Below are 16,683 nucleotides of genomic sequence, written 5' to 3' on the forward strand. Positions count from 1 at the left end.
TGTCGTCTGTGTGTTCCACAGTGAATGTATTCCTGACAGCAACAGGTGATAAGAATAAAAGGTTCCCAGAGGATCCCATAGGAAATGCATGCGGGTCATTTTTGACCCCCTTATGGAAGCTTGGGGTAGAAATACAAAAACTACAATTTCTTAAAATGTATCAAATGTAAATTTGAATGGCATGATATCCAAAACATGTTTTTGAGGAATAGCTGGAATATGAAATGATAACAATTTTTAATTACAAAGTTCTTCAAGAAAACCACCTCACCGGGTCCAAAAAGACCCACTTATGCATCCAAGGGTTAGTCGTTATAAAACACTTATTAATGCCTTATTCTACATGACCATATTCTACACGTAATAAGCCATTAGTGGAGAGTTTCCCCTCAACTACCCTCTGATTAGTGCTTATTGATTGTAAGTCAGGAAGTTGTTGTACACGAGTCTTAATATGCTCAATATGGGCCTAATAAGGCAGCAGTACCACAAGAATAGTAATTCTCCCATAATAACACTTAATGGATATGATCTATTCTTATGGAACAAGACATGAAACTATAAGTGTTAATTCAGTCTAAATAACTCAAAATGAGGTGTTTCTATCTAAGAATATGTTTTGGGGTGTTGACAGTTCAGCTACCAATAGCAAGGTGATATTGACCTGTATGTTTCATATGTATTACATTGTTATTTATTAAAGTTAATATACCAGAAATCATGTTTAGGTTGGGAGTCACACTAACCCTAACCCTAACCCTTTTTGTTGATTTATTTATAATTGGATTTCTTTATAATTTGTGTATGTGCTATGTTTGAATTCAAAGATGATTTTTCTGCACATTCTTTGCAATAAAGTGTTCATAAATTAGTGTAATGCAATAATAACTAATCTGATCAATACTTTTTTTTGCATCGCTGTGGAGAACACCTGTTTGACTCAGAGATGATTTCAATACTAACTCGCTATGTATGCCTAGTTCTGTTAAGATAGGATAATAATATACGTTATTGATCCCAAATTGGGAAATTGTTTTGTTATCAAATATTGTTAATAGTATTCATATTTTTTTTCTTCCCCCCAATTTCCGGCGCCCCCCATGGATGGATGCGCCCTCAGCATTCGCCTATACTGCCTACGCCAAGGGCCGGCCCTGTTTGACTCAGAGATGATTTCAATACCAACCTGTTAGAACTAAAGCCTTGAGGTTTAGTTCTCACACAGAAACAAAGCAAGCACATCATGTTCCAACCAGGAGAAACACTTTTGAAATCAGCTCACTCTCAGAGTTTCATGGATTTTAAAGAAGTTTTATTATTTTTTTGGTACATAGCAAATGACAGCATTTATTACAGTGATGTTGAACATCTCATGATTTCTGGAGGATTCTGCTGTGTTCAGAATTCAAGACGATTTGCTTCATCGTAATCTCATGGAAACCAAATTGGTCAAAACTCTTCATGATAAAATCAAGTAGAATTTGTGGTGCAAGATTTAAGCAAAATCATGAAAAATCTTCAAATACAACATTTGTTAAAAAAAGCCACATCTAAAAACCTTAATAGGCCAAAGCTAAATTCTTCAGAAATGCAAAAAACAACAAAATGACTCAAAATTCTTAAGAAGCAAAAACATTTCTCGGTTCCAAAATCACAACACTTGTTTACGGACAATGATAACATTTTAAGTTCTAAATAATTAGTCTCCTGAATTTGGGAAAATCCTAAATCACAAAAATATTCTGAGTTCTTTGAAAAAAGTGAAATTTTAAAGAAATGAAAATGTTTCATAAAAGTCCAAAAAGTAATGATTACATATTATTGATCATCTTGTGAAATAAGTTCAATCCTCAATAATACAAAAACAAGCACATCTTGATCACATAACAAAGCACATGACCTTTCAAAAAGGAAACTTCTACAAAATGATGTACATTTTGAATTACAACATGTTAGTATTTAATATCTTATGGATTTGGGAATGCTCTCCAATAGGTGGAGTTCTTAAAAACAGCTCAATTACTACAAAATACAGAAAATAACATAAAACATGATATAACGTAAGAAAAATCCTGAATGATTGAAAATGATTCCAAACTGAGCTCAGTACATGTGAAATAAGAACATTAAAGAAAAGTTAAAATCTTATACATTTTGGCAAATTACAAATATAATCAGATTTCTCTAAAAAAGCTTCTTTTTTTTTTTACAAACAATCTCTTCAGACCAAAATCAAGCTGAATTCTTCTGAAATAAAAAAACATCAGCGTTGTTGTGAAATAAGAAATGTTTGGACTATTTACTTTTGTTTAATTCCTATCTGGATATTGATCAGCTAAATCTGCTCCTGCTGCTGAAATGACCCATGTGACCCACGAGGGGATCAAATATCCTATCTCGCTGATCAGATGAATTGTTGAGAAAAACGTAACATTTTAAAAAGTGTACTTTGTGTCATTTGTTGATTCAATATAAAATAAAACCTTGTTGTGCTCGAGGTCTACAAATGCAACACTAGGTGGCGCTGTAACGCGTTCCTCCTGTTATCTCAGGGATCACTACATTAGACTAAACACTGGGTTTTGTAACACTGTTTCTAGAGGATATGTGAACATTAATATATGGCATTAATTGGCCGACTTAGTTCCTGAGCGGCCTGGGTTGGTGTGTCTGGTTTCAAACTGCACCGACTGCATTGACTTTTCTAAATCAAACTAACTTGTGATGTTTTTTAAAGATCTTCATCTTCAGTGGGAACCAATGGGCTTGGAGCTGACAGGAAGTCAGGAAACATGAGGCACTAACACATTGCTGGTGACTTTCAGAGTGAAAGCTATATTTTCTAACGTTGGTTAAAAGCTATAAGAGCTGATGAACCCATGTGTGTGAGAGGAGCTCCTTGGAGCTGCTACTCTGCTCCCTGAGCTCCTTCCTCTTCAGCAGGAACACCCAGGTCATCCAGCTCAATGTCCTCCTGTCGGCTCGGCCTCCGCCCCCTGGTGGCCTGGAGAGACATGACAGCACACAGTGAGACTTCCTGCATCACTCCTGTTCAATAACACACACTGTTTCATTCAGTCAGTGGAACAACAACATGTTTCAGTCCCTCATCATTCAGTCAGTGGAACAACAACATGTTTCAGTCCCTCATCATTCAGTCAGTGGAACAACAACATGTTTCAGTACCTCATCATTCAGTCAGTGGAACAACAACAACATGTTTCAGTCCCTCATCATTCAGTCAGTGGAACAACAACATGTTTCAGTCCCTCATCATTCAGTCAGTGGAACAACAACATGTTTCAGTCCCTCATCATTCAGTCAGTGGAACAACAACATGTTTCAGTCCCTCATCATTCAGTCAGAGGAACAACAACATGTTTCAGTACCTCATCATTCAGTCAGTGGAACAACAACATGTTTCAGTACCTCATCATTCAGTCAGTGGAACAACAACATGTTTCAGTACCTCATCATTCAGTCAGTGGAACAACAACATGTTTCAGTCCCTCATCATTCAGTCAGTAGAACAACAACATGTTTCAGTCCCTCATCATTCAGTCAGTGGAACAACAACATGTTTCAGTACCTCATCATTCAGTCAGTGGAACAACAACATGTTTCAGTACCTCATCATTCAGTCAGTGGAACAACAACATGTTTCAGTCCCTCATCATTCAGTCAGTGGAACAACAACATGTTTCAGTCCCTCATCATTCAGTCAGTGGAACAACAACATGTTTCAGTACCTCATCATTCAGTCAGTGGAACAACAACATGTTTCAGTCCCTCATCATTCAGTCAGTGGAACAACAACATGTTTCAGTCCCTCATCATTCAGTCAGTGGAACAACAACATGTTTCAGTACCTCATCATTCAGTCAGTGGAACAACAACATGTTTCAGTCCCTCATCAATCAGTCAGTGGAACAACAACATGTTTCAGTACCTCATCATTCAGTCAGTGGAACAACAACATGTTTCAGTGCCTCATCATTCAGTCAGTGGAACAACAACATGTTTCAGTCCCTCATCATTCTGTCAGTGGAACAACAACATGTTTCAGTCCCTCATCATTCAGTCAGTGGAACAACAACATGTTTCAGTCCCTCATCATTCAGTCAGTGGAACAACAACATGTTTCAGTCCCTCATCATTCAGTCAGTGGAACAACAACATGTTTCAGTCCCTCATCATTCAGTCAGTGGAACAACAACATGTTTCAGTACCTCATCATTCAGTCAGTGGAACAACAACATGTTTCAGTACCTCATCATTCAGTCAGTGGAACAACAACATGTTTCAGTACCTCATCATTCAGTCAGTGGAACAACAACATGTTTCAGTCCCTCATCATTCAGTCAGTGGAACAACAACATGTTTCAGTACCTCATCATTCAGTCAGTGGAACAACAACATGTTTCAGTCCCTCATCATTCAGTCAGTGGAACAACAACATGTTTCAGTGCCTCATCATTCAGTCAGTGGAACAACAACATGTTTCAGTCCCTCATCATTCAGTCAGTGGAACAACAACATGTTTCAGTCCCTCATCATTCAGTCAGTGGAACAACAACAACATGTTTCAGTCCCTCATCATTCAGTCAGTGGAACAACAACATGTTTCAGTGCCTCATCATTCAGTCAGTGGAACAACAACATGTTTCAGTCCCTCATCATTCAGTCAGTGGAACAACAACATGTTTCAGTACCTCATCATTCAGTCAGTGGAACAACAACATGTTTCAGTACCTCATCATTCAGTCAGTGGAACAACAACATGTTTCAGTCCCTCATCATTCAGTCAGTAGAACAACAACATGTTTCAGTCCCTCATCATTCAGTCAGTGGAACAACAACATGTTTCAGTACCTCATCATTCAGTCAGTGGAACAACAACATGTTTCAGTCCCTCATCATTCAGTCAGTGGAACAACAACATGTTTCAGTCCCTCATCATTCAGTCAGTGGAACAACAACATGTTTCAGTCCCTCATCATTCAGTCAGTGGAACAACAACATGTTTCAGTCCCTCATCATTCAGTCAGTGGAACAACAACATGTTTCAGTCCCTCATCATTCAGTCAGTGGAACAACAACATGTTTCAGTACCTCATCATTCAGTCAGTGGAACAACAACATGTTTCAGTCCCTCATCATTCAGTCAGTGGAACAACAACATGTTTCAGTGCCTCATCATTCAGTCAGTGGAACAACAACATGTTTCAGTCCCTCATCATTCAGTCAGTGGAACAACAACATGTTTCAGTCCCTCATCATTCAGTCAGTGGAACAACAACATGTTTCAGTACCTCATCATTCAGTCAGTGGAACAACAACATGTTTCAGTACCTCATCATTCAGTCAGTGGAACAACAACATGTTTCAGTACCTCATCATTCAGTCAGTGGAACAACATGTTTCAGTACCTCATCATTCAGTCAGTGGAACAACAACATGTTTCAGTACCTCATCATTCAGTCAGTGGAACAACAACATGTTTCAGTACCTCATCATTCAGTCAGTGGAACAACAACATGTTTCAGTACCTCATCATTCAGTCAGTGGAACAACAACATGTTTCAGTCCCTCATCATTCAGTCAGTGGAACAACAACATGTTTCAGTACCTCATCATTCAGTCAGTGGAACAACAACATGTTTCAGTCCCTCATCATTCAGTCAGTGGAACAACAACATGTTTCAGTCCCTCATCATTCAGTCAGTGGAACAACAACATGTTTCAGTCCCTCATCATTCAGTCAGTGGAACAACAACATGTTTCAGTCCCTCATCATTCAGTCAGTGGAACAACAACATGTTTCAGTGCCTCATCATTCAGTCAGTGGAACAACAACATGTTTCAGTCCCTCATCATTCAGTCAGTGGAACAACAACATGTTTCAGTGCCTCATCATTCAGTCAGTGGAACAACAACATGTTTCAGTACCTCATCATTCAGTCAGTGGAACAACAACATGTTTCAGTACCTCATCATTCAGTCAGTGGAACAACAACATGTTTCAGTCCCTCATCATTCAGTCAGTGGAACAACAACATGTTTCAGTCCCTCATCATTCAGTCAGTGGAACAACAACATGTTTCAGTCCCTCATCATTCAGTCAGTGGAACAACAACATGTTTCAGTCCCTCATCATTCAGTCAGTGGAACAACAACATGTTTCAGTCCCTCATCATTCAGTCAGTGGAACAACAACATGTTTCAGTCCCTCATCATTCAGTCAGTGGAACAACAACATGTTTCAGTCCCTCATCATTCAGTCAGTGGAACAACAACATGTTTCAGTACCTCATCATTCAGTCAGTGGAACAACAACATGTTTCAGTACCTCATCATTCAGTCAGTGGAACAACAACATGTTTCAGTACCTCATCATTCAGTCAGTGGAACAACAACATGTTTCAGTCCCTCATCATTCAGTCAGTGGAACAACAACATGTTTCAGTACCTCATCATTCAGTCAGTGGAACAACAACATGTTTCAGTCCCTCATCATTCAGTCAGTGGAACAACAACATGTTTCAGTACCTCATCATTCAGTCAGTGGAACAACAACATGTTTCCGTACCTCATCATTCAGTCAGTGGAACAACAACATGTTTCAGTCCCTCATCATTCAGTCAGTGGAACAACAACATGTTTCAGTCCCTCATCATTCAGTCAGTGGAACAACAACATGTTTCAGTCCCTCATCATTCAGTCAGTGGAACAACAAAATGTTTCAGTACCTCATCATTCAGTCAGTGGAACAACAACATGTTTCAGTCCCTCATCATTCAGTCAGTGGAACAACAACATGTTTCAGTCCCTCATCATTCAGTCAGTGGAACAACAACAACATGTTTCAGTCCCTCATCATTCAGTCAGTGGAACAACAACATGTTTCAGTACCTCATCATTCAGTCAGTGGAACAACAACATGTTTCAGTCCCTCATCATTCAGTCAGTGGAACAACAACATGTTTCAGTACCTCATCATTCAGTCAGTGGAACAACAACATGTTTCAGTCCCTCATCATTCAGTCAGTGGAACAACAACAACATGTTTCAGTCCCTCATCATTCAGTCAGTGGAACAACAACAACATGTTTCAGTCCCTCATCATTCAGTGAGTGGAACAACAACATGTTCCCGTACCTTGCAGTAGAAGTAAAGTCCGATGTTCACCAGCAGCATCAGCAGCTGAGTCAGCGGCAGGACGACGGCTCGGATGATAAAAGGTTCTGGACCTGATGGAACACCATCACATCAAGAGTCAGCAAACACACAGAGACCTGAACCCACTTCAGCATGGAGACTCCTCTCTACAGTTAAATTACAATAAACTACATCTTCTTAAGATCTCCATTCAACCCCAACCCTTTCTCCTGTTCATACCAGACAGTAGGACTGTAGGGAGAAGCTGCTAGCTGTATCTGTTGAACACTCGGTACTCATGGCAATACTCCAATGTAAACTACAGCTGACTGGAGAATGTGTGTTCTGGATTCATGTCTTCACGGTTCATTGCACTTATTGTATGTTGCTCTGGAAAGCTACATGTGATGTAAGGGTGTGACTGCTTCAGTAAAACACTCAGTCCTCACCAGCGTTCTCCTGGGGAGCATCACGCTCTGTCCTACAGTAAACTCTAACAGCTCACCTGTGACGGTGACGGAGAGCAGACGGCTCTCAGAGGAGGAGTCCTGAGAAACGTGATAAACACAGCTGTAGTTTCCCTGGTGGGCGGGCTCTGCAGCCAGGAACAGGAAGTGGGCAGAGTGATTGACAGCTGGCTGGGTGTCGTTGTGAGTGGAGGAGCTGAGCAGGAAGGAGCCTCCTGGGTACTGAGGCTGGATGGAGCAACTGATGGTGAAGGTGGAGCCTCTGAACGCCTGGAACCCCTGCTGCTGGGCCCCGGAGACCCCGTACATGGAGGAGGACACAGAGATGTTGGGCTGAAACAGCTTATCTGGAGAGAGAGAGAGAGAGAGAGAGAGAGAGAGAGAGAGAGAGAGAGAGAGAGAGAGAGAGAGAGAGAGAGAGAGAGAGATGCAGTGAAACACTAACGGTTTCAAAGCTCCTCCATGTTTCTCATCAGAGAGTGAAATCTAAAATCTCACTCTTGCTCTCACCAAGAGAAACACATGTTAGTGAGTTGCTGAGCTGCTGTACTGTTTACTTTGTTGCTCCTGCTTTTGGAGATCCACATGTTTGCCTGCCCCAGCAGCAACAATACAAACAGTCTCTGAGAAAACCTCCTCAGTCTGAAGACACCGCTTTGAAACATTACAACCAGCTCTCAGTCTGTGACCGTCCAGGTAGCAGAGAGGGATCGTCTCTTTGAGAGAGAGAGAGAGAGAGAGAGAGAGAGAGAGAGAGAGAGAGAGAGAGAGAGAGAGAGAGAGAGAGAGAGAGAGAGAGAACACCTGGGGAAGTTATTCTGCAGCATCCTAAACAGCCGACTGCAAGACTTCCTCAGTGAACATAATGTCCTGAGCAAGAGTCAGATTGGATTTACACCATCGGACTACAGACCATATATATACCCTCCACACCCTCATTCATAAACATGTTCACCAAAATAAGAAGATTTTCTCTTGTTTTGTAGATTTCAAAAAAGCATTCGACTCAATTTGGCATAACGGTCTGTTCCTAAAGTTGATTGAAAACGGTGTAGGGGGGAAAACATATGATATCATTAAAACAATGTATACCAATAATAAATGTGTGGTGAAAATGGTCAATATGGAAACCGATGTCTTCCCCCAAAGTAGAGGGGTGAAACAGGGCTGCAGTCCCAGCCCCACCCTATTTAACTTTTATATTGATCAATTTGCAAAATCATTAGAACAATCCGATATCCCTGGACTCACCCTCTCTGACACACAAATTAAATGCCTCCTGTTTGCAGATGATCTAATATTGCTAGCTCCATCTAAGGAGGCATTACAACAGCAAATGGATCATCTGCAAAGCTTCTGTCAGACCTGGGCCCTGACAGTTCATCTGTCCTCAGAGACAGACAGGTGGAGACAGAGAGAGAGAGACAGGTGGAGACAGAGAGAGAGAGACAGGTGGAGACAGAGAGAGACAGGTGGAGACAGAGAGAGAGACAGACAGGTGGAGACAGAGAGAGACAGGTGGAGACAGAGAGAGAGAGACAGGTAGAGACAGAGAGAGAGAGACAGGTGGAGACAGAGAGAGACAGGTGGAGACAGAGAGAGAGACAGACAGGTGGAGACAGAGAGAGACAGGTGGAGACAGAGAGAGAGACGGACAGGTGGAGACAGAGAGAGAGAGAGAGAGAGAGAGAGACAGGTGGAGACAGAGTGAGAGACAGGTGGAGACAGAGAGACAGAGAAAGAGAGAGAGAGAGAGACAGGTGGAGACAGAGAGAGAGACAGGTGGAGACAGAGAGACAGAGAGACAGAGAAAGAGAGAGAGAGAGACAGGTGGAGACAGAGAGAGAGACAGGTGGAGACAGAGAGACAGAGAGACAGAGAGAGAGAGAGAGAGAGACAGGTGGAGACAGAGAGAGAGACAGGTGGAGACAGAGAGACAGAGAGACAGAGAGAGAGAGAGACAGGTGGAGACAGAGAGACAGAGAGACAGAGAAAGAGAGAGAGAGAGAGACAGGTGGAGACAGAGAGAGAGAGAGAGAGAGACAGGTGGAGACAGAGAGAGAGACAGGTGGAGACAGAGAGACAGAGAGACAGAGAGAGAGAGAGAGAGACAGGTGGAGACAGAGAGAGAGACAGGTGGAGACAGAGAGACAGAGAGAGAGAGAGAGAGAGACAGGTGGAGACAGAGAGAGAGACAGGTGGAGACAGAGAGACAGAGAAAGAGAGAGAGACAGGTGGAGACAGAGAGAGAGACAGGTGGAGACAGAGAGACAGAGAGACAGATAAAGAGAGAGAGAGAGAGACAGGTGGAGACAGAGAGAGAGACAGGTGGAGACAGAGAGACAGAGACAGAGAGAGAGAGAGAGAGAGAGACAGGTGGAGACAGAGAGAGAGACAGGTGGAGACAGAGAGACAGAGACAGAGAGAGAGAGAGAGAGAGAGAGAGAGAGACAGGTGGAGACAGAGAGAGAGACAGGTGGAGACAGAGAGACAGAGAGAGAGAGAGAGAGAGAGAGAGAGAGAGAGAGAGACAGGTGGAGACAGAGAGAGAGACAGGTGGAGACAGAGAGACAGAGAGAGAGAGAGAGAGAGAGACAGGTGGAGACAGAGAGAGAGACAGGTGGAGACAGAGAGACAGAGACAGAGAGAGAGAGAGAGAGAGAGAGAGAGAGAGAGAGAGAGAGAGAGAGAGAAAGAGAGAGAGACAGGTGGAGACAGAGAGAGAGACAGGTGGAGACAGAGAGACAGAGAGAGAGAGAGAGAGAGAGAGAGAGACAGGTGGAGACAGAGAGAGAGACAGGTGGAGACAGAGAGACAGAGACAGAGAGAGAGAGAGAGAGAGAGAGAGAGAGAGAGAGAGAGAGAGAGACAGGTGGAGACAGAGAGAGAGACAGGTGGAGACAGAGAGACAGAGAGAGAGAGAGAGAGAGAGAGAGAGAGACAGGTGGAGACAGAGAGAGAGACAGGTGGAGACAGAGCAACACTTCCTGCTGCTCTGTCAAACATACCAAGACATTAGAACAAAGTTCTTTCCAAAGATAACATGTAAACTCCAAGATTTTGAATCACTGTCTGACCAGAATAAAATGCAACATGTACTTGGAGAAAATAGTGCCAGCAGCAGAGAAGCAGAGAAACATGTGAGCGCATGTCACAGCCTAAGAAACAACAACAACAACAACAACAACAACAACAACACATAACTGAGGTTACCTACTGTAACCCCAGCTTCTATGAGTAAATGGCGCAGCCCTCTAAGGCTATCGCTATTGGGTAATCCCCCTGCGCCCCGCGCAGCACTGAAACACTTGTAGTCCACGCCCACCCGCAAGGTGGGCCCCAGCCTCGGGCCTCCTTCCGGTATAAATAGGAAGGTGGCCCGGCAATCTGCTCCAATACAACATAACTTTTCTTCAGCTATTCGTAGAGCCAGTGGGGCCCCGCACTTAGAGGGCTGCGCCATTTACTCATAGAAGCTGGGGTTACAGTAGGTAACCTCAGTTCTATCTCGTATATGGCTTCGCCCTCTAAGGCTATCGCTATTGGGTTAAGGGCGAAGCATGATGTAGTCTGCGCCCCACTGGGTCCGCCCGGCACTAGAAGCACAGACATACCTGCTCAATAACACCCCCCTGCCTGATGTGCTATGCGTAATGGCTCATCACCGTACCTGGAACATAGCAAAACATGCCTATCTTCCCGACGGGTTGAAGGCTGGGAACAATACATACCGGCCGATGTGAGAAAGTAGAGACGAAAGTCCCACCTCGTCCTGCGATCGTAGTGGGGGAACAGCAGCTCTCTGCGTGAAGACAGGCAGGAGAGCGCCCAGCTGGATCCCTGACGTCACTCACTCTGACCACGCACTCCGTACAAAGTGTGTTAGAGGAAAAAGGAACATCCCTCCTATAACAGGGGAAATGGGCCGCTCTCCGCGTGCCAAAAGGCAGGAGAGAGGCGCACAGCTGACTCCCTGACATCACTCACCCCGACAGGACACCCAGTACAGGGTGTGTCAGAGAGGAATGGGAGAAATCCCTCAAATAAAAATGAATAAATGAACAGGGGGAAGACCAAGATGCAGCCGTGCAAATATCTTCCACTGACATTCCTCCGTGCAAACCCATGGAGGAGGAAATTCCTCTGGTGGAGTGCGCCTTGATGATCTCCGGGGGCTCCAACCCAGAGGAGACATATGCCTGTGACACAGCCTCACACAGCCAGTGTGACAGCCGTTGTGCAGACAGAGGTTGCCCGATCGAGCGCTCTCTATAGTGCACGAACAGGCGCTGAGAACGGCGCCAGGCCGCCGTGCAGGCCACATAGCAGGACAGCGCGCGCACCGGGCAGAGGAGATGAGATGTGGCTTCTTCCTCCGATTTATGAGGAGGCTGAAAAAACCCATCCAGGGTGATCACTCTTGACCTAAAAGTGCTTGTGATGACCTTTGGCATAAAGGCTGGGTTAGGCCGTAGCAGAGCCGAACTGCCATCTCCTTGGATCCGGAGGCATGACGGGGCCACAGAGAGAGCGGATAAATCACTCACCCTTTTTGCTGATGTTAGAGCCAAAAGCAGTACTACTTTGGCTGATAACATTTTAAGGGGAACCTGCTCTAACGGTTCAAATGGGGCTTTGCTTAGTGCTCGTAACACCAAAGCCAGATCCCACTGAGGCGCGTCTGAGTCTTCGTACCCCTTGCAAAAAACGTTTCATCAGGGGGTGACTGAACAACGTCCCGGCTCCGAAACCCACGTGACAAGATGATATGGCAGCCGCATATACCTTGATTGTGCTGAAAGCCAAATTCCTGTCCAACAACAGCTGGAGGAATGACAGCACGTGAGGCAGGGGGCACGTAGTGGGGTCCAGGCTTCTTTCTACACACCAGCGCTGGAACGCTGCCCACTTGGCTGTGTAGGTCGCTCTGGTAGACGCGGCCCTGGCGCCCTGAATGGTGCGTACAACATCTTGAGAGAGACCCAACCTCTCTAAGTGTTCCCGTTCAGGGGCCATGCCCATAGGCGCTGGCCTATCACTGGGTGACTGTAAATCGCTCCCTCCACCTGCGAGAGAGCGTCCCCGCGCCACGGAATTTCCCACGGTCTGCCTGACAGCGTACGCTGTAGGCATGGAAACCAGGAAGCGCCCGTGCGCTCCGGGGCAATCAGGATCACTGACAGCCCCTCCTCCTGCACTCGGTCCAGAAACCGGGGAATCAGCGGGACTGGGGGGAAGGCGTACAGCAGTCCCTTGGGCCATGGACGATGTGCGAACGCGTCCACCCCTAGGGGGGGGGAGGTCCCGCGCTGACAGGGAGAACCAGAGGGCGCATTGCGCGTTCCCGCGTGCGGCGAACAGATCCGCCTCCGCCCTCCCGAACCGGCTCCAAACCTGGGCGATCAGCTCGGGATGTAGGCTCCAGTCCTCCTGGCGAGGACCTCCTCCGGACATGAGGTCTGCCCCTTTGTTCAACTCGCCGCGCACATACAGTGCTCTGATGGAGAGTAGGTGCGCGCGCGCCCGGATCAACAGCCGTCTGGCTGTGTTCAGAAGCTGCACTGAGCGTACCCCGCCCTGGCGATTGATGTAGGCTGCCGCGGCTCTGTTGTCTGTGCGAATCAATACATGTTGATTCTGCAGCAGCGAGGCAAAATGCTGAATTACTCTCCGTACGGAGATCAATTCCAGCACGTTTATGTGGAAGGACATGTGAGTCAGCCACTGTCCCCCCACTGCCTGCGACATGCACGTTCCTCCCCACCCTGAGAGAGATGCGTCTGTGAACACCGAGATGTGTGACGTAACTCTGCCCAGGGCCACACCCTCTGACAGGACGTGGGGACTTTTCCAATAGGTTAAGTCTGAACCCACGGACAGAGGGATGACCACCATGCGCCTCCTCTGTCGCACGGGGTCGATGCGTAGGCGAATAAACCACCTCTGGAGTCTTCTCATGTGAAGGAGACCCAGGGGAATCACCCCGTGGTCGGCTGCCATCATGCCGAGCAGCTGCATCACGGAGAGGGCTGTCACCACGCTGCAGGGTGTGACGCGTCGAAGGAGAGCTGTCAGCGTCTCCACTCTCTGCCGTGAGAGTCGCGCTCTCATGCGGGCTGAGTTCAATTCCACACCCAGGTAAACAATACTCTGGGAGGGAAGAGGACAGCTCTTTTTCCAGTTTATCATGAAACCCAGCTTTGACAGATGCGATATGAGCTGTACCGTCTGTAAAGCCACTTCCTCCCTGGAGCGAGCCATCAGCAGCAGGTCGTCCAGGTAAAATAGTACTCTCATCCCTCCTCTGTGTAGCGGCTGCAATGCCGTCTCTACACACTTTGAAAAGGTGCGAGGAGCCAGGGAATAACCGAACGGCAGACGGTTGTACTGGTACGATATTCCCTGGAATGAAAACCGCAGGAATTTCCTGTGTTGTGGGATGATGGGTACGTGGAAGTATGCATCCTTTAGGTCTATAGAGGTGAACCAGTCTCCCTGGTGAACACACTCTAGCACCGACCTGTCAGCGTTCAACGAGGCAATAATGAAAAGGCCGTTTCACATGCTGACGGCCTCGTTGAACGCTGACAGGTCGAGGATGGGTCTCATTCCCCCCGTCTTTTTCGGGATAAGAAAGTAGCGGGAGTAATATCCCTGATTTTCTTCCCCTCTGGGAACCCTGGAAATAGCCTCTTTCAACAGGAGTTCCCGTAGCTCTGCTTGGAGCGCCCAACACTGTTCCCGGGATGACAGGCGTGTCTCCTGTATCCCGTTGAACTGTGGGGGGGGGGAGGCGAACTGCAGGGTGTACCCTCTGCTAATCAGCCTGCTCATCCATCTGTCCATCAGACACACGCGCTGCCACTCCGAGAAACACTCTGAGAGCGGGCGCACATGCTCGAGATGTGTTGTGGTTGTCATGACGACGAGCCACGCCAGAGCCCTCGCCGCCGCTGCCCGTGAGGCAACCCAAGGTGGGCTTAGAGCGAAAGGGCACGCTCCGACTCTCATCGTGAGGCGCGTACACGCTCAGAGGATGAGTGGAGGTGTGTGCAGTAATATCCACATGAGGCGTTACCACGGCACTCATGGGCTTATTGTGACCGTGTGTAGGTGGCAGATCTCGGACAGAGGAATGCGGCGAGGTCTGTGGTTTAATAACCGAAAAGTTATAACCATCAGGCCTCCGCAGCGAACCCCGCTGCCTACTAATCAACAGATTGGAGGCAGCTGGCGTAGTTACTGCGCTCTGTAACTTATTAACCGATAGATTAAAATGTGCAGGCTTTTGTAACGAACCCTGCTGGCTATTAACCGATAGGTCATAGGCAGCTGGTTCACCCAGAGTGGGGGATATGTGAAACACATTTGAAACTGATGACAAAAGGTTGGAAATTAAGCTTCTTTTATTTCCTTCACACTCCCCCCCAAACCGTCAGGGCCGGCTCTGCTTCCTCGGCGGCTCTCGTGGAGCAGACGACGAGTACTTTTCTCTTTTCTTTTCTGGTGGGGGGGCGGAGGCGCGGGACGGTGCCCCTGCCGCCGCCGACGGGCGAGTCTGCCGCCTCGGCTGTCTCTCTGCCTGCCGCTGTGGCCGGGTTGGCCGCTGCTGCTGCTGCCGCTGGTGCCGCTGCGGCTTCGCCGCAGGCTGGAGCCAGCCAACGTGCTGGCGGATATCATCCGCCTGCTCCGCTGCCGCTTTCATGGACTCTACCATGGCCAAACACTGGGGTCCGAACAGCCCTTCCGAGCTGATCGGAGCGTCCAGCAAGACCTTCCTGGCCGGCTCTGTAACAGCCGCCTGTTGCAGCCAGAGGTGGCGCTGGATCTGCGTCATCCACGCTTCGATCTTCGCCTGGGAGACAGCCACGGACGCGCACAGCGTGAGCGCCGTGCTGGCCGCCTTGCCGATCTCCTCCGCCTCCTCTGGAGACACGGTGTTGGACCGCTCCACCAGCGTAACCACCGAGTTTGCCAGCAACGCGATGTTATTCGCCGCCGCAGACGCCTGAACCGCACACTGGTGCGCCCGGTCAGCCTGGCGGGCGACATACTGGTCCTTGGGGGAGGCCAACACAGGGCGCCGTCCGGCGACCAAGTTGGCCTGCTTAACCCCAAAGAACGCCGTCAAGCTCTGCTCCAGAGCGGGGGTGGTTGCGAAACCCTCGTCAGTGAATCCCTCCACCTTAGTGAAGGGAACAAAGGTGGCCACCGGAGCCCTCAGGGTCCTCGGGTTCGCCGCAGCCCCCTCCTGGTACCTCCTAATGGCTGGGAAGCGCGGCCAGATCGGGTCACTCCTGCCCGTCTGAACGCGGGAAAAAACTCCGGCCATGTCATCCAGAGCTACCTTTTCCCGTCCTAGGGGAACGAGGAGACCCTTGCAGGCTGCCGCCTTGCCGATGATCTCCGGCAGCTCCAGCATGATGCCCCCCAACGCCGGCAGTGCCGTGGCAACGGAGAAGGGGACCGCGTGCTCGGCCGCCACACCCGTACCTCGCTCCGACCCCGTCTCCCCCGTCCGGGGGAGAGGGGGGAGGGGAGAGCCGCATGGCGAGCCATGGAGGGAAACGGGGTAGGAGTCGTCCGACTCCTGCCCACCACTCGGCTCCAGAAACAGGCTGTCGTCCCTGTGCTCCTGGACGGGCCAGTCGTCCTCCTCAGCCGCGGCAGCTAGAGCCTCCGCTCTTCGCTGCCTGTCGGCTGATGGGAGACGGGCACAATGCGAACACGCGACCTGCTGGTTGAGAGCCGCGTACGCGTGCTCTGGCCCCAGACAGGATTCGCATATCGCGTGTAGGTCATAGCTCATGATGTACCCCGTTTTACATGAGGGACAATCACGGACACAATTGTTGCTCATGACTCTAATTCCTTTCCTGTGCTTCAGTACTGCTGACGGTTGCTGAAGAAAAGAGGGAGCAGATTAACGGGCCACCTTCCTATTTATACCGGAAGGAGGCCCGAGGGTGGGGCCCACCTTGCGGGTGGGCGTGGACTACAAGTGTTTCAGTGCTGCGCGGGGGCGCACGTCGATTACCCAATAGCGATAGCCTTAGAG

The 16,683-nt window shown here is 47.8% G+C and overlaps 1 protein-coding gene across 1 annotated transcript in view; it reads right to left on the bottom strand.

Annotated features, from left to right (window-relative positions):
• Positions 1-1,123: 1,123 nt before the first annotated feature.
• The window catches only part of LOC307042912 (scavenger receptor cysteine-rich type 1 protein M130-like), a gene marked incomplete at its 5' end in the record, with an annotated part of 97,709 nt that continues 82,149 nt past the window's right edge, over positions 1,124-16,683 (bottom strand). Inside the window, 3 exons of the mRNA XM_079687070.1 lie at positions 1,124-3,004; positions 7,159-7,250; positions 7,664-7,972. Coding sequence (XP_079543196.1) covers positions 2,909-3,004; positions 7,159-7,250; positions 7,664-7,972 — 497 coding nt within the window. The 3' untranslated portion in view covers positions 1,124-2,908. The remainder of the gene's footprint in view (positions 3,005-7,158; positions 7,251-7,663; positions 7,973-16,683) is intronic.

Source organism: Notothenia rossii (genome assembly GCF_949606895.1).
Source record: "Notothenia rossii genome assembly, chromosome: 6".
Classification (NCBI taxonomy): Eukaryota; Metazoa; Chordata; class Actinopteri; order Perciformes; family Nototheniidae; genus Notothenia; species Notothenia rossii.